General features: G+C 40.3%; 1 protein-coding gene across 2 annotated transcripts; it reads right to left on the bottom strand.

Annotated features, from left to right (window-relative positions):
- Positions 1 to 586: 586 nt before the first annotated feature.
- Positions 587 to 16,178, bottom strand: arvcfa (ARVCF delta catenin family member a). 2 transcript variants are annotated; one of them, XM_063888771.1, is made up of 16 exons: positions 15,978 to 16,178; positions 12,448 to 12,624; positions 10,982 to 11,556; positions 8,785 to 9,263; positions 8,512 to 8,695; positions 8,289 to 8,406; positions 7,813 to 7,981; positions 6,881 to 6,898; positions 6,685 to 6,756; positions 5,660 to 5,787; positions 4,305 to 4,455; positions 4,036 to 4,228; positions 2,913 to 3,024; positions 2,396 to 2,483; positions 1,615 to 1,691; positions 587 to 1,493 (listed from the first exon to the last, which is right to left on the bottom strand). In XM_063888771.1, the coding sequence occupies exons 1-16, from the start codon at positions 15,996 to 15,998 to the stop codon at positions 1,401 to 1,403; spliced, it is 2,655 nt and encodes an 884-aa protein (XP_063744841.1). In that variant the 5' UTR covers positions 15,999 to 16,178; the 3' UTR covers positions 587 to 1,400. The 2 variants fall into 2 exon arrangements, with proteins under 2 accessions (XP_063744841.1, XP_063744842.1); XM_063888772.1 differs by lacking the exon at positions 6,685 to 6,756.
- Positions 16,179 to 17,750: the final 1,572 nt, after the last annotated feature.

Genomic DNA, 17,750 nt, shown 5'->3' with positions numbered 1-17,750 from the left:
ATGCTGTTTGTTTCAACATGTCACTGCTGGGAGTTGAGTGTGCTTTCCAGACTGTTCCCTTGGAATAATTTAATTCATTTGTTTGTTGGCCAACGCACCTCCACTCTGGCACAGATTTGTCCTCTCTGGATCTCTTGGGGTAGGTAAGTGGTTTGAAAACTTGCATATCATTTTTATGAGTGCCAGAAATCATCTACAGCTGTCAAATTCTGCAAACTGGCATTCAACCAAATATGACACACATTTGTAGTTGTGTGTGCAATTGTTGTTTAGCTGTGTTAAACTTTGGTGTTTATTATGTTGTACCAGCAGCATTGTGCAGTGACTGCTAGCAAAAACTTAGCCCAGGTTTTTTTATTTGACCACAAGAGGAATAGTCACAACCTACTACTTATAAAGAAAAGGAATAGGGAAACGTATAAAGAGACTTTATCTATTAATTGAAACCTGTTCAGAGGACATAAATACAGGGTTGTTAAACCAGCCAGAGGGTGCTCTTGGTACCTACTGATAAAATGGAAGAGGCCATTAAATCCAGTCTGCAAAACAAAAATAGACTTCAATAAAAAATGTGAAATAATGCACATCATTTATTTTCGTTTTTCATTCAACATAGCGATGCAAAAAGGACCACTGCAAAGCAGAGTTGTATAGAATGTAGGATCACTTACCGGGATTAGCTAATGCACATCAATAACCTTTAATTAATAACATGGGTATTACAATAAATATTACAATATAAATACCTTCATTTGGAATATTAACAGTCTTTTGTTACACATTTACAATTCCCTTTTGCCCATCATGAAACAAATGGAATAGAGAGGATTCGCTAATAACAGCATAGTCGAGTCTGATGGCAGATCTGTCAAGAATAAACTTAATTTAAAATGATTTGGATGTTTTGAGGCCGACGATGGCCCTAATAGTAATTATCTCAAACACTGACCAAATTATATTTAAATAATTGTATATCAGAATCTCTTTCAGCCCATAACCCATGGGGATGGACAACAACAGATGCTAATTTAGGCCTCAGCAAACTAGACTTTTTATAAATTACTTCCTTTTTGTGTAGCAATAAAATTCAAATTGTACATGTCATATAATCTTTGGAGTCATGATTCACCACAGTTTGCATATTCAGGCTATTTCATGTCATACATAATCCTTCAGGAGCTTTTCAGAAATACAGTAGGCTATATTATCCTAAGACAAAATCTATTAAATGTTTTGCCAGATAACCTCCATAATATATACATGTAAATGTTTGGCACGTTATTTCCTGTAAACTAAGGAAATTATTTTAATTGTCTGTACAAGAATGAGCAAACAGCACAAATCTGTATTTCACCAATGGAGAGTGTCTCTGCAGGATTTATCTGGCCGTGTTGTCGTGTTTACACCCAGGAGTCCAGCGGTGGAGGTTTGTTATCCATGAGGCCCACTGCAGGCCTGCCAGCTCTGATGAAGTGTTTTCTCTCACTTAGCGCCTAGGTAAAGAAATATGCAAACAGAAGGGGTTGGTCAATTTGAATCAGCGAGAATAAAAAAATTACACTGACAATTAAAATCACAAGACAATAATCGTTTAAAACTGATTTTTTAACATACCTGGAGGTTGTCTCTTTCCACAACAGGCCCTTTAGCATCCCCAACTCTATCGTTTGGCTCTAAACTGGAGTATACATCTGCAAAGGAAGTTATAGTCACATTAGCAGGAGACAATAGAGCAAATGTGGAATTTTATTTGACCATTTAATTCCATGCTAAATAAATATAATATGCTATTTCTTGTTCTGGTGTCTGCAGAAGCCTATAAAACCTACACCAACATTCATTTTCACAACAGGCCGGTCATTAAAAAGCAGCAAAGCCTCATATTGGAGAAACGATTACAAGATTAAAAACACCAGTGAGAGAAGCATGCACTTTTAATGAAATAATTCATTAAAAGTAGACCTATTCAACCCCACGTTACCATTCCAAAGGCTATTTAAGTTCTGCTCATAATTTATAATGAAGCTTTAATAGAAAATCTGTGTTTTGCTTGGAAGCTAGAGGTCGCTCTTGACGTAAGGAAGATGGTGCCCTTTTGGAACAACGTTTAAATGAAATGTGACTGCTGAGGCGTGTGCCTGCTCTGCCTGTGGGAGGGCATGTTCAGGCTAATAAGCCGAGTCCCTGTACTGATAACCCTGGCAGCACATCATTGGTTTAAGGCTGTGTTTCAGAAGAATATGTGGTACTAAAAAACCCCATTTCTTTGTCCCTGAGATGACAAGAACCACAGTATGTCTAAAAGCCGCTTTTATTCCCTGAGCTAGAGGACACTTTTCTCATGCAGATGTTTAATAATACTTTGCTGAGCGAAGGCATGCAATGTTTTGCTGACCTTGGTTTTTGTCCATGAGAGGCAAGGTGATGTCATCGGCGCCTTGCTTTCCACTCTTGGATTTTTTCGTCACTCCGGTAGCTGTTGGCTTTGTAGGATAGAAAACGATTATGTTACTGGATGAATACCAGAATTTTATGCTTTACTGTTATCATTTTTAGAGGGGTATTAAAATGGTTCCGATTTGAACGACTTGTGCTGTGTTGGACAGCCACACAACTTTAATTTTTCAGGAGACAATAAGCTTTAATGTAATGATCTGTTTTTACACCACACATAAAGGGTTTCTTATGTCCTCAGTGGCAAACAGCCGACTGTGCAAAACATGTTCTGGGTTTAGATTAAACACAAAAATCAGCACTCTTATGTCTGACAAAACATTGATTTCTTACCTGAATGTATCTTGTTTATTTTTTACACATCCATGGTGGATAATAGTGATATTTCTCAACCCACATTACTACTGGCAGGTATAAAGTGTTTTGTCGTGCTAGATCCAGAAACATGTAACAAATACCTTAAAGTGGGTCTTGTTCCAACCAGCCTTGATCAGCGTGTGTCGCAGGTCTTTGTAGGCCCATATTGTCTGGAGCACATGGGAAGCAGCCTTGGTCTCCCGTGCTGATTGGCTGACAACAAATAATAAGACAATGTGTTAAACAGCAGAGGACAGCTCCAAGACAACACTGTCCCCATGAATAAAATCTATTCCTGATTGCCCTGGGATATGGTGCTTATAATATCACGAGTTAATGAGGCTGTGTCTGAAGTATAAACAGATATAAGCAGTCGCAGCAACGAATATTATAATACCAACACTATTATTTTCCATCTTATATTGAACAAAGGACAATATCTGATCATTTTACTTTGGATTTTAAATTACAGCCTGACAGTTTAGCAAGATGTATCATTATTTTTTGATCAAACTTGATTTTAATTGTGCAGCTCCTTTGGAAAGCTTTACATATTAAATATGTCTTAAACGTATGACATTAACCATTCAGTTGAGCACCTTGACAATGTATTAGACAACACAAGGACAGCTCTAAGACAAAACTGTCCCCATGAATAAAATCTATTCCTGATTGCCCTGGGATATGGTGCTTATAATTTCACGAGTTAATGAGGCTGTGTCTGAAGTATAAACAGATATTTAGCAGTCGCAGCAACGAATACTATAATACCAACACAGTTTTTATATATTTTTTCCCACTTATTATTAAAAAAAGGACAATATCTGAGAGATTTACAGACAGTTGCAAGCTCAACTTTTTGATTGCCTAGATTAGTTGTAAAATAATATGCAAATAATAACATACTTTATGTTATGTTGGCTGTAAATCAGCTTTTCAATAGTGTTTTATTTGTCAAATAGTTTATAGATTTTTATCTTTACGGTCAAGTTGTATATTTTTTACTTTTTAGTTCTGTTTTATTTCGAGATGTTTATATTTTTCTACTGTTTTTCTTTTTTAATTATGTACAATGCCTTGTTTTTCTTGCTGCTGTAATGGAAGAAAATCCCAATTTGGGATCAATTAACTATATCTTACCTTTATCTTATCTTTGAAATTTGAAATGCAGTACATATTTAGAAATATAAAAAGGTGTGAAGCTGACCATATTAAGTGGAGTACCTTGACTTGTTGATGGCCACCAGTTTCTGTACTGCGTGACCCTGTATGAGCGCTCGGGCGTTCTCGGGGCTATCTGTGATGATCTCGTGTATGGTGTTCAAAATAGACACCACCGTATCTCCCTCAAGGTTCTTGGCCGGGTGCTGCTGCCCACAAGGCAGATTGCCCACAAGGTCCCTCAAAGCATAGCTCCCTGTAATGACAGAAACACAACATAAAGTCAGAGTGAATGTGTTGAGGTGTGTGAAGATAAGAGTTACAAGTCGTACCGATGAGGTCTTTATTCCTTCGGTCCATCGCCAGGTTGCGGAGAGCAATAGCGACCGCCCGCACCACTTTGTCAGCGTCTGAGCGCAGCAGCTCCACCAGAATAGGAAGCCCCTTCTCTTTCCTCACTGTGGCCCGGATGAAGCTGGACCACTACAAAATCAAATACAAAATAAAGCTAGAGTAAAGCTTAAGAAAAAGTAAACCATCTTAACTACTCACTTATTTCTCCAATTTCACAAAACCACTAAAAGTAAACTATAAAAATATCATCAGCAACAAATGAGTTCCACTCTCTAAATTGCTGTCGTGTATGATGCAATTTAATCTAAAAATATAAGGCATTTTACACCTCCTTTAATTTGAGCGCAGCCTATAGGTTGATCTTAAATTTTAGTGACATTTATTGCACAGTATATCTTGGCAAAGCACATTACTTGACAGGCCTATGGATCCACTTAGGTTACATACTGTAGCAGTAAAAGCCGTTTTTGAACATACAGTCTGATGAAAAAGTCAATATAGAAAGTCTAGTTGGATTCAGATGATCAATCCTGCACCCCCCCCTCCTTCTGCACACTTGAACGCTGGTGCAGCCTCAGACACAAAACCCAACCAGTCAAGAAAAAAACATTCAGTCTTGTCTAGTCTTGTATGAACCGTACATTGCAGACTGACGTAAAGAGGAAAATTCACCCTCAAATGGAATTGCTATTTCTTACTTATTTAAAGGTCACGTATTATACTGTATTTCAACAATATATTATAGGTCTCAGATATATGAAAAACAAGTCTCTTTGAGTTTTTTGACTCAAAATGCCAAACAGATCATGAATTATAGCTTGCCATAAACCCCTCTGTTTCAGCCATTTTCCAAAAGTGCTGATTCTGTGTCTGTAGCTCTAAATGCAAATGAGCTGCTGTTGGCCACGCCCTTTGCGGAAGTGTTTCTGGCTCTTGTTTCACAATTTCCACCGGCCGAAATTCAGCGGTGCAAGGGTTCATTTATGATCCTAGTCTCCTTAAACATCATGCAGGAGGGGATTCAGGTAAGAGGGTGGGCGGGGTTTTAACACGGTTGGTTTGTTGCAAATACACAAACCAAAAAAGACGTCAACTCACCCATTTTTTTATCTAGATACAAATCCTAGATCTGCTCATACATGTATATAGGACACTATTAAAGCAGCCATGGTAATCTTACTTGCATACCCACTGTCACTTCTGATCTACATTGGTTAAAGTGTTAATGTTCCAATTTCAAGCCTTAAAGAGACCATTTTTATGTTTGGGATAAATGCAACAACCTCTGTGTAAGGAATGCTACAAATAACAGGTAACTATTCCATCTACTCACAGCCCATTGTCCTGCAGCGAGGTTCTGCAGGGCCCCTGCGGCTGCCTCCAGGGTGTTGTGGTTGTGACTGCAGGTAAGAAGAGAGAGGTAGAGCCTCACCACCTCAGGCTGATACAGCAGCTCCAGTCCTTTAAAGAGAAAAGAACAGAAAGTCAGGAACAACGTGTTATTATCCACTTTATTCTACAATCCCCTCAATCTAGCTTAGTTAAGGTCAATAGGTAGGCAAGCCAATAGAAAACGTGTTAATAAATGTAATGAATCTCTAGGTAAGAACATTACTACCCCTGCAGAGGGTCTTTTCTTTGTCCTGAACCAGTGGATGCTGGATGTCTGACAAGTAGTATAGAGCTGACCCTGGAGCGTAACATGCTTATCATACTGATTTGCATTCACTGGCTGGAGTGTGGGAGACATGAGCTCAGCTTTGATCTCTGTTCAAACAGCAGTCAGATCCGCATGCAGTATTCAGCAGTACAGTACTATTGTAAAAATATTTTCCCAATAGTTTCTATTCACAGAACGCAATCAGGGCTATAAATGGCCCAGCTAAACAAAAGATAAAGATAGTTTAGCAGCAGCAAATAAAGATGTCCTGCAGTATCTTGAGCAAATTCCTGTGCCTGCCAGAGGAAATGTTCCTCCTTTTAGATGTTGCCAGATAAAAATGTCTTTCAGTCGGAGGGTCATTCTGTTTTAGTAATGAAACTCTCCTCAAGTGGTGCAGGTGCTGGAGTGTGGCTTTGCATTTAAATGAATTCTCTTCCAGGCCATGCCAGCGTCCAGCATATAAAGCAAATAGCATAACACAGAAAGCAGGTGCTGAAGCTTGATTATAGTGCTATGGGACGATGATATACGATGGAAGCTCTGCATAATGCATCTACCTTTAATCTATTAGTAATAAGCCTAATGTATAGCTTACTTATTCCCAAATATCACCGTGTGAGTCATGCCACAACAAGAATGTGTGTTAGATTTAAAGTGCAAAGTTTTATATGAAGTTGATATTACATTTTGTGTACCTTTCATTTGTTCTGTACGTTTTGGTAAATCCAATGTACCGTACTTTCTGTCCATTAATCCATTTTTCCAACCTGTACATCACAGACATAATCATGCACACAATTACAACAAAAACACTGGTTTACATTATATCATTATATACACAGTCACAATATAAATTCCATGGAAATATTGAGCAGTAACGAGCACACTGACCTTGGTTGAACCATTCCTCTGATGGATCAGGTTTGGAGAGAAAAGAAGAACAATGTCAAAGATTAGATTATGCAGCAGCAGATAACGGAGCTCCTATATGCGGTGAGACACTGAGGGGCCTGACAGTATCAGGTTGATCCGAGAGGCATTTGACGATTTTTGCAATTAGCTGAAAGGTTAGCAGTGGGAAAAGGCCGTAAAACTTTAAATCACATTAACTCAATCACTATTGTTTCTCCATTAAACTGTGTCCTACAGCACAGACTGCTGCAGCCTATTACTGTATCCCAGCTGTGACTGAAAGTGTCACTTGCACAGGTTATGCATCAATACTAAAGCATGTCCACAGTTTTGTAACCTTCATGCTCTTTATATTGGTTGCATGGTGTAAAAATCAAATAACTGATGTAACCCAGTATAAACAGGCTTTTTCAATTTTGGAACCTGGCACTTCTCCTGCAGGGCAAAATATATCACCAGCTCCTCCTGTATGTGCGGGGTTATGAAATATTCAAGCTCTCTTTGGCATAAAAAAAAGGGTACAAAAGGTTAAACTGATGCTCGGAGCAAAGACACACTGAAAGTAAACATTTTCAAACAGAGACAAAAAAAATGTTTCAAACTAAAAAATGTATGTAGATTCTTGTGGAAGGAGATGAAGAAGGGAAAAACAAAGAATAAAATAATAAAGTGTTTCTGTGCTTGAGACATCAGTGCATCTGTTTCAGTAGTCTGCACTGCGACTGCTATATTAAGCCCTTATCAGACTCAAATCTCAAATAGAGCATATTAACCTTAATGTGGGGTATTAATTGTTATCTTATCTACAGAAACACCGTTAAACAGTTAATGTCCCCACACACAGGTTTAACTAAAAAGTGAGGATGATTTTTGTGAGTTCATCACGTATGGACAGTCTTTAGGCCTATAACCTTTGGGTTTTTTCCCTCCAAAACAGTCGGGCTCATTCTTCTTCTTCTGGTGCCCCACTGATTTCATCAGATGATTGCCGTGGGGCTCCTGAAGACGCTCGGCTCCGGGTATCTCTTTGTGAACATGATAGGACAGGTTTCGTAGGATGCACACACAGTTCTCCACCGACTGAAAGGAGGCAGAAGATTTCAATCAGAAAGTTATACTGCAGGGAAAGTTGCACTGGTGTTTACACTGACGTATTCTTTATTTCCCCTTCCACATTAAAATATATGGATTATATATTATTATCAGATTTGAAATTCTGTAGAAATGTCAGAGATACCTTAGGTTTAACCTAAACTCACTATTATAACATACAATTTAGTTACAAAATCTTTAATGGGCTCAAAAACAAGTAATTCTGCTTAAAATATATTGTAAGGTTGAACTGTTTTATTCAGTGTGTAAATGTAAGTCAGTGTAATAACTTCACCTTATTGTCAGTGTCCTTGTTGACAACAGCCGACTGAAGGGCATGAAGGAGCGCCTCCACAAGCCCCTCACACTCCCTCAACCTCTGTCGAGCCTCCGCCCCGTCAGAGCTGACGTTCCTGTGGAAAACAACCGTGTCAGCAAAGCTGCGACAACTCAGTCAATCACAAGTCAGCTTTTGGGGCAGCCATTGTGATTTGTTCCATGACAGAAGCACAGGTTACCTTAGACATCCAGAGGTGTTCTTGAAGACGGTGGTCCACTCAGCACTCAGCAGTTTGGAGGGGTCGGTTGCGTCTCTCCTCCAGCCTGAGTGCGGGATGATGATCTCATCCGTCAGTGTTTGAAGCCCGTTGTTGATTACCATCATCTTCAGCGGCTCATGAGAGGAGAGGTTCCACAGTGTACCTGTAGAAGGAAAGACAACAAACAGTGTAGAGATAAAAATGAAGGATAGCAGGATATAACTTGAGGGAAAGCAAGGTATTGATCTGTACCTGTGACCAACTCTTTGACCTCCATGCTGCTCGTCCTCCTCATTAGCCTGACTAAAGCTTGGATGCCATCGCAGTTCTTTATGGCCACTTTGTTATTGTGGTCTTTTCCGTAGGATATGTTGCGCAAAGCTCCACAGGCCTTGCGGTGGACTTCAGGCTTGGGGTGGTCCAGTAATTCCACCAAGCATGGCACCCCGTTAAGCTGGCGCACCTCCTGCTTGATGCGGTCGTTCTCGTAACACAGGTGCTGCAAATAGGCGGCAGCATTGGATTTGACCGGGTCCATCGGGTGGCCGAGCATGGAGATCACCTCATGCAGATTGGGGTCTCTCCAGCGCGGGTCTCTGCGGAGGCTGTCCAGGCTCACCATGCTGCTGCGTTTGTGGGGGAACTGCAGGGTCTGAGCCCGGCACATGGCCTGGAAGAAAGGATTCAGGTTCCCCTCCAGCTGGGCCATGAAGGCATCATCATAACCGCCTCTGAGGAGACCCAGAAAGCCATGCATGTCAGAATCAGGATAAAAAATACACAACAATCTTGAAATTTTAGGATTTCATGAGTAATAATCAACATTTTAGAAAATACACATTTCTATTCTTGATCAGACTGAGAAAAGAAGAATGATACTACCATCTGAACACTTGAGTTTGCAACTGAAAAACATAGGAGGGGGCAGCCAGACTTGGGTTTAAAAAAAGGCATTTAAAAATCAAAGATGTACCTCTAAAGGTCACTAATTGTTAAAAAAAACAAACATTCTTTTTGTATGTCTTGTTTGTGTAAAAGAATAAGGCTAAGGTGTTTAAGAGTTAGGGTGTCTGTTGTGACCTTTCGATTGAGCCATGCTGGATGTTCCCTCCGCCTCTCCTGGATGTAGCCTTGTATTTCACAGAAAAATATGAGAGTGGTATGGATCGTCTAATTATCAGCAAGAAAGTGAATAAGCATATTTCCCAAAATGTCAAACTATTTATTTCAACGTACATAATTACCAGGTAGAGTAAAACAGGTTTAATGGTGTCTGGTAATAGACTCGGCTTCAGGGACTTTCACAGCATAATTGAGTTGCTTGTATCTTTTGTGAACAGCTCTGTCACTTTATATGGGATAAGGAAAAGCTTCTGGCGGGCAATAGCAGGTGAAACCTCCTTATTTATTGACTTTGCAGGAGGCTGCCATTCCTGATTGATACCGGCAGCTGCTTAACTGCTGTCCATATGTCTTTCTATTGTCCGGACTGATTCACAGGCTAGAGGTGACTACCAGGTGTCTCTGTAGCTACAAGTGTGATATGTAATTTTCACAGCAGGTCATCTTTGATAACATTTCCGGAGTGTCGATTTGTACATTGTTACTTGTTGCTGCTGTACTGTGGCAGTATATATATATATATATATATATATATATATATATATATATATATATATATATATATATATATACACACTACTTCCATACTCTCTTTGGCTATCTTAAAAATGTTGTTTCATTTGTGGTTATCCCAACCTCTAAAATGCAGTTTATGGAAAACAATGGTTATTCAAGCGTATTATTTGGCAACCACACATGGAAAAACATTCTTACATCATTATATTTTTTTTTATAGATTATGCATATTCTTCTTCAACTCTTAAACAGAATATAAAATCACTGACATTAAAAAGTTATTTTGTTTGAAATCTATCTATAATGTAAGGTGTCCTGTCAAACTGCAGGTACAGAAGCGCATCACAGAGTTAAATGGGTGTCAAGGCATTTAAAAAACGATCCTTTTTCTACCGCTGTAAAGTTATTGATGCTATTTATATCAATGGTAAATTGACTTTCTATTGGCTGTATAGTAGCCAGTGTTAAAGGTGATCTCATTAGAAAAGGGACCTTATTGATATTTCAGAGACAGACTGAAATGTATTTCCCTTCCCGGTCTGCTTTCTGCACAATATGTGTTTAAAGGAATCAAAGAATGACCTTAAATAACCTGACAGCCTTTTTAGTGTAGTGAGAAAGCAACACACACATTTTTCAGATTTATTTTTCCCATGGCCCTTTCATAACGGCTAAATACACATAGCCTAGAGACTGATCTATATTTGACCTTACATCTGGGTACCATGGAAACAAGAAGTACACTTTAACTCATTCACATAGTGTGCCCTCTGGGATCAGTCCAGTTTGATCTAATGTACTGTCCTCTTACCTGGTTCTGGAGGGCTCCCTGAGGAGCTCCATGGTGGTGATCGGCCTGAACTGGTGGATCCCCGCCAGTGTTGGGTAACTGGAAGCCGGGTGCTCAGCCTTCATGTCCAGAGGGTTTTCTCCCCGTTCGCTGAGGCCCTCCTCCTCCACCTGGCTGCTGAGACCTGCCGGAGAGTAGCTCTCCCGGAGGAAGGGCAGCGTGCAGTGAGCCCCGGGCTGAAAGTTCTTGGCGGGCCAGTAGCCGTGGAGGGTGGCACGGGACAGGCTCCCATACCCTGGACATAATTCCCCCCCGATGCCTCTGTAGGTGTCAGGTAGGGTGTACACTCTGCTCTGCCTGTCAGGGATCACCGGCTGAGGCTCCTCAGGCTGCTGCACCACCACCGGCGGCTGTGATATAACAGACTCGGCGGGTGCTTCAGGAGGTGGTTGCTCAGCAGGAGAGTCATCCGGAACATCTGGAGTCAAAATAAGATCAGGTGTGTCTGGTGTCTGGAGGTCCTCCTGCTGTGTCTCTGGGGATTGTTGGGTCTCATTTGGAGCCTGTTCGCCCTCTTGTTCCACAGCTTTGGACTCCTGCAAGGATTGATGCACCACAACCATTATCTCTACGAAAATATAATGACAGGTTAGTCTTTAAAATCCCATTAGTCTGAAAGGTCTTTTCAGTGTTTTTCTCTCTCTCTCTCTCTCTCTCTTGTTTACAGTCAGAGCAGGAATTATCTGGTCTAAATTTACTTGGAACATGTCTCACCTACTGTGAGTGTTTTTACTGTACAACCCACCTCAGCGCATTTCTCACAGCAGTCAATCAACATCAATTCAACACTACCCTGGCTTTTTGAGCCACCGGTAAACAATGAAATCTTCTTTCCTGCCAAACAATACTGAAATCCTCACTTGGAAATGAGTCGGGATTTGACTCTGATGAAACAATTTGAGGTCCAGCCACTGTTTAGCAGCAGGGTAAATAAAGTAAATGATATTGTGTAAGGTTATAAAACTGCATTTAGTTGTTTTCTGGCAGAGCATGTGCAAAGCCTCTTGTGTTAACCACAAACATATAAATGTCTAGCAACTCACTTAAATATAAACTAATTGCAGTACAAGTTTTGGTGTTTTTACCTGAAACTCAGTACAGCAGAACAGTCTAAGACCTGACACATGGCTTGGGTGAAAATAAGTGTCTATTGATTTTTTTTAAATACATTTCTTTATGACGCATATATTTTCATATTTCTTAAAAGAAACTTTGGTAATAAGTTAAAAGATAATAGTTAAAAGCTTCAAGAATATAAATGTAGTCGCAGTAGTTATAAATGGCTCTAATAAGCTGAGAATTATTACTTAACAAAAGTTTTTTATCATTGCCTTAAAAGACTTAACTCAACAATCAATCAAAACTCTTTTATAACAAACTACAGTAGGTGACTGGGAAAAAAAGTAGCTAAACATAAAGCCTTGCACCTCAGTGTCTGTTTGCTGCGGGGTGTCGGTCTCCGTCGAGCTCTCATTGGTCGATGTCACCACGGAGGCAATGGAAGTGGGCGTGTCCAGCTCCTCATTGGCTGACGGGTTATCCACAGTCGCCTCTTTCGCCTCCTGGGACAAAGATAGTGGAGGAGGCCCCTCTGAACTCTGCTCCTAATGCATAAAGATATACATTTGTGTGTTAATATATTATACACTACGGGGAAATTATTATGGAGTAGACAACGCTATGACAGCACACCGTGTCATTAAATCTCTCGCACACAGTAATGAAACATTGTGAGCTCAGTCAGCACTCCCCCTCCGTAACCATATCATTTGTGTAATTTGAAAAAATATGTTAAAATCCTGCTGAAGAATGCCACTTATTTTTAAATGACGCTGTAAAATTTGAGGCATTCTCTCTGTGAGCTGTGATTTAATTGAGCAATCTATCTACTGGACAATAACACTCAAGCTGCAGCAGAGCCAGGGATCATGTGTAGACAGCAAGTAAGAAATACTGATATAATAAAAGATGAGAGAATTAAGTGGTTATAGGATTTTTCAAATGTCATACACTTTTGTGCAGGCTATCTCTATTGGGTAATTTTCGTTTTTCTGAAGGATTTTAGAATAACAGTACAAAAAGTACAAAAATCCTCATATTCAGATTTATGCAGCCCATTGGTATACTCATGAGTGATTTGTTCCCCAATTGTTATATCAAGTCACAATTTTAAATGGATAGAGTTGTATAGCTTTATAATGATATCACGGAGCAGTTCATTTCCTTTGATATGAAGTCTACAAATACTGACAGACAGGGAGGCTTTCACTGTGTAACAAAAAGAGAGAAGAGGTAAAAAAACTCAAACAGTGGAGTGGTTGGCAATAAATCAGGAGGGGATAAAGCCATGTATTTGTGAAGTGCGCATCTGCACCAGGCGTCTGAGTTACAGTTTAGTAGGTCAACCCAACTGATGAGAACATCGTACATGAGATATAACAAAACACTCCATATCTGCATTGTTATTTGTTTGGCCAATATCCATCATACCTATCAAAAAAAAACACAACAGGCTATTTCATAGACATATTTTCATGCTTAAATCTCTCTTAACAGATGTTGACATTGCCCTTTGTGTTATGTAAGCTTGTTCAAGTGCCACTCAGCTATGTACAGCAGGATTGTGATAGAACAGGATGGGAGCATTAAGTTGGTTGTTATAAGACCAAATTTACCAACACTGACTCTTGAATCAATAACCCAGCTGCTGCTCTGGCACAACATATTTGTGCTTCTCTAATTTCCACTTGCTTATTTCAAGGAAAACTCTAAATTCTCTTTTTGTTCTCAACAGAATGGTTTTCATCAACCGGAGTGGATAAATTATTCAGTATCTTGGTCTGAGAAAGAACTGGAGGCAGTAATTGACTGTAAACACATTTTATGCTGATTTTAATACAGCTTCACATTCATTTAGGCGCTTCTAAAAAAATGTACCTCGTTGCTCTAATGATCTCAATCAATATTCGATTATCTGATACACCTTTTTCAGTCCCGAAAGCCTTTTGATTGCAGCAGCTGCAATCCTCTTAAAACTTGGACAAACAATAAAAACCAATCAACATATTGGAATATAATTGATTTTAAATTGTTTATTTTTTAACACAGGAAATCAATTCCACTATATCATTGATAACCCATTACACCATGTGTTGCTTTACCCTCTAAATCTATTTTCATTTGATTAAATATGAGACAAATGCTTATGATCTCACCTGAAATGCATCACTCAGCAGCCCAGACATTATACGCTGAATAATGCACTCAAACAACTTTTTAAAAACACCAAACTCTCTCTTTTCTGAGGCTGCGGCATTAAACCGAACAAGGGCTGAGAACTCAACTCACTGCATTAAATGAGGCTGCAGAGATCAGCTGACTGCATGTGGAGGGAGAGGGCTTGATTCGCTTTTCAAACACCAAATACAAGAGCCCCCTCATCTCCATGAGCAAAATGTGTCAGAGGGGCGAGGAGATGAAAGGGTCACACAGGAGAAATTGGCAGCAGGGAAATGCTTTTGGCTAAAACACCTCTGAAGGGGGTTTGATTGGATATTGTTCGGCTACACTAAGTGAACGCCAGGCCAAGAGATGGACAGGGTACTACTGTTCTCCACAGGCTTGATGGCATATTTGGAGGATGATAATAGGCTGGACGGGGGCCCATGTGCTGTCCCTGTCTGATTCGAGCTCCAGGGAAGGCCAGGCCGCTGTGAGTCAAATCTCATTTAAATAACTCACTGCACCATCACTAACTAAGCGTGCTCGCAGAGCCAAATAGGTCGAGATGACAAATCTGAATTTGACTTCAAAAAAGGGGGTGGGGGGAAGTCTGCTATGTAGATGTCAGGTGAAGGAACTCAGGAGACAGAAGGGCATGATTAGCATCTTGTCCCCATCAACTCAGTTTTGGGGCCAGCTGCAGCCAGGGATTTATTTTTGGGGGGGACATGGAGTCTGATCTAATACTGAGTGAGTTTTTAGGTGACCAGCTCAAGGGCACAACAGACGAGCCATGATTCAAATTAGTCCCACATCTATTTCAGAAAGAATACATCATTTTAAAAATGATGTAATTGAATCAGTAAGGGCAGTCATTTTGCAGTGATCAAACTTAGAATAAATCAGCTTTAGCAGGCAGTTTGTCTTTTTCAAACTGTGGGATTGAAAGAGTAATGCTTCCAGTGGATAATAAAACATGACATCAGCCCACTGATGTCAGAAGACATTAGTCACAAGTTTGTCACAACTCATGCCCTCCACTATCTGTTGAATCAGTGATGCTCATGTAGATTTTGTGTTGCTGTACATTCTGAATGAAAATGGCACTGAAATGACCCATTCACTAAAAGAATCCTTATTATTTAGGACTTGTTTCCTGCAGAGACCCCAGTGTCCGTTATGCAATAAATCAAGTGGGTCTGTTTGGAGAATAACATTGATGGAAAATGACAGTCCCGAAAAACAAAAGGAAGGATATTCATTCTCAAAGTTTCTATTCGAAGCCTCTTTTCCTCCCTCTCAGCCTCAAATAGTTAAATGCGGCATGGTCAAATTTGATGTGTCTGTGGTACATCATGGCAATTCACTTACCAGTGTGTGCAGCATTCCCCCCCTTGAGGGATAACCTGCCCTTATAATGCAATCAAACATTATCCCCCCTTATAAGCTTGCCTATGCATTTGCACACATTTACGGCCATGCGCGTGCACTCAAACACACACACACACTTGATGAAGGTGTTAGCATCATGTCCCCATGCACACAAGGAGACTGCACCGAACAGCAGTGAGAGGAAAGGAGGTAAAGCGATTGATGCCTCCTTCATTCATCATGACAGAGGCAGAATGCAAAGCTGTGGACGGCTACAGTTCTCTGCAGGAAGGAGAGAAAAAACTGACAGGCAAAAAAAGAGGGAGGGTACAGAACAAATAGAGCCATTCCACCACACACTTACCTCTTTTACTTCAGCGGGCATTGCCAAATCTTCTCTGCTTCCCCACGAATGATGAGCAAGATGCGTCCCCCAGTGAGACGTGTGTTTCTCTGCTGAATTTTTGCCTTGACTCTTCCTTTGAGCATATGAGGCAGTTCAAACATGAGCAGCCATCCTTCCTCCCAGCTTTCACCAACACACGTCCTCACTCTCCCCTTTTTCTCTCCCTCCCTCTGCCTCTGTTCTCTCTTTCTCTCAAAAACGCACACTCGACGCACCATGCACACATTTGCTCAACACAGACATCCACACACACACACACACACACTCAGAAGTAATAAACGGCGGGCTCCCTCTCATTACTGCACTCTTCCTCTGATCTGTGCTGCAGTTAATGTGTGCGCTATTAGCAAGGTGCTGAATCAACTATGTGATGCTGAGCCTGTGAATGGCTTAGGTAAGTGCAGAGCCCTGCAATCCCTGTGCGCTACCCATATTTTCTGGCAGCCTTGGTGCGCAGGCAGAGCACACACACATGGACGCACATACACACATACCGCTCCCTGTGGGCTCACAAGCAGATGCAGCTGGAGCAGCCCGCACTAGTTTGGTCCTGTGTCACCCATGTGCAGCATAATAAAGGGCGAGGGATGGGAAGGTGCATAAACGCTGCAGGCTGCACCAGGCAGAGACACAGTCCACACTGAACCTGTTTTGTTCTGCAAACTGCAACAAACAAATCAAAACCTTTTAATGACCTATTCCTGTCTGCCAATGAAACTCCTTCTTATTGCATTGTTATTTGATATAGGCTTGAAAAGAAAACTATATAATAGGGATTCATAGATAAATGCTCCACATGTTTTTTAGATGTCGTCATTGAAAAATCTGAATCATTTGTAGTGGTGTTTTTTTTTTTGGGAGCTCCCTTCTCTTTTTTTCTCATAACATCATTTCTAAAAAATGGGAGTCTAAGATTGGCTAAAATGGTCTGAGATAATCAGGTTGGTTATCTGACATCCACTGCTCCACTTGACTTAAAAATACCGGCTGATGATCAGCTATCATCTACGGACCAGAGCTAACTCTAATCTGTCTTTCATTTTCTGTCTTTCAACAGCAGCCCTCCATCAGTGACCCTGGAGCATTTAGAGATTCTCCTCATCTGCATATTTGTTCTCCTGTTTTTCGAAACTTTGCTAATAGATAGTGGTTTGTTATCTTTGAAGCAAACACCTTTGCATTTTTGAAGTGAAAGGTATAAGACCTCTTGGCTCAGTCATCCTTTTCTCTTTTTCATTTTAATACCTTGTTGATAACGTTCCAGTTAACAATACCTCCTTGATATTTCAGAATATATACTCAACAGAACAGTAGCCAGGGAAACTGTTAAGGGCAATTAAAAAAGAACCTTGATTATTTTTCAGACATCCAAAGAGATGAGTGATTCTTTTGATCAGTTGAAAAGCTCCCTCAAGGGAAGAGCTATCATTTGAGACATCTCCTTTAATTGAAAAAGAAAAGAGTAGATCTTGTATTGTGGAATTAAATTATCATCTATGAAACAGCATGTTTTCACATTAGAAAGATTTACTGAGATGCGAACAAGGATCCATTTGTTCCAGAAATGATTACCGCTGTTCGCTGCTCTCCCACTGCTCCATATTCACACTTCAAGTTCCACCAAATGGAAAATACCAACATTAAGTGTTTTAATGGTTTTGGGTCACTGACGGACACCAGAGTGGCTTTTTATCACCAGGTGGCCTAGCTTTTATTCTGCTTAACATTCTA

The sequence above is a fragment of the Eleginops maclovinus genome, chromosome 8 (genome assembly GCF_036324505.1).
Source record: "Eleginops maclovinus isolate JMC-PN-2008 ecotype Puerto Natales chromosome 8, JC_Emac_rtc_rv5, whole genome shotgun sequence".
Taxonomy (NCBI): Eukaryota; Metazoa; Chordata; class Actinopteri; order Perciformes; family Eleginopidae; genus Eleginops; species Eleginops maclovinus.
This window is presented reverse-complemented; position numbering and strand designations above follow the sequence as displayed.

Coding starts and splice junctions, on each gene's coding strand:
- arvcfa (XM_063888771.1), bottom strand. CDS start 15,998: ATGCCCGCTGAAGTAAAAGAG. Junction 11,557..12,447: donor CGCAGCAAACAGACACTGAG/GTGCAAGGCTTT, acceptor CAATCCTTGCAG/GAGTCCAAAGCTGTGGAACA. Junction 9,264..10,981: donor AGGGAGCCCTCCAGAACCAG/GTAAGAGGACAG, acceptor GGGTCTCCTCAG/AGGCGGTTATGATGATGCCT.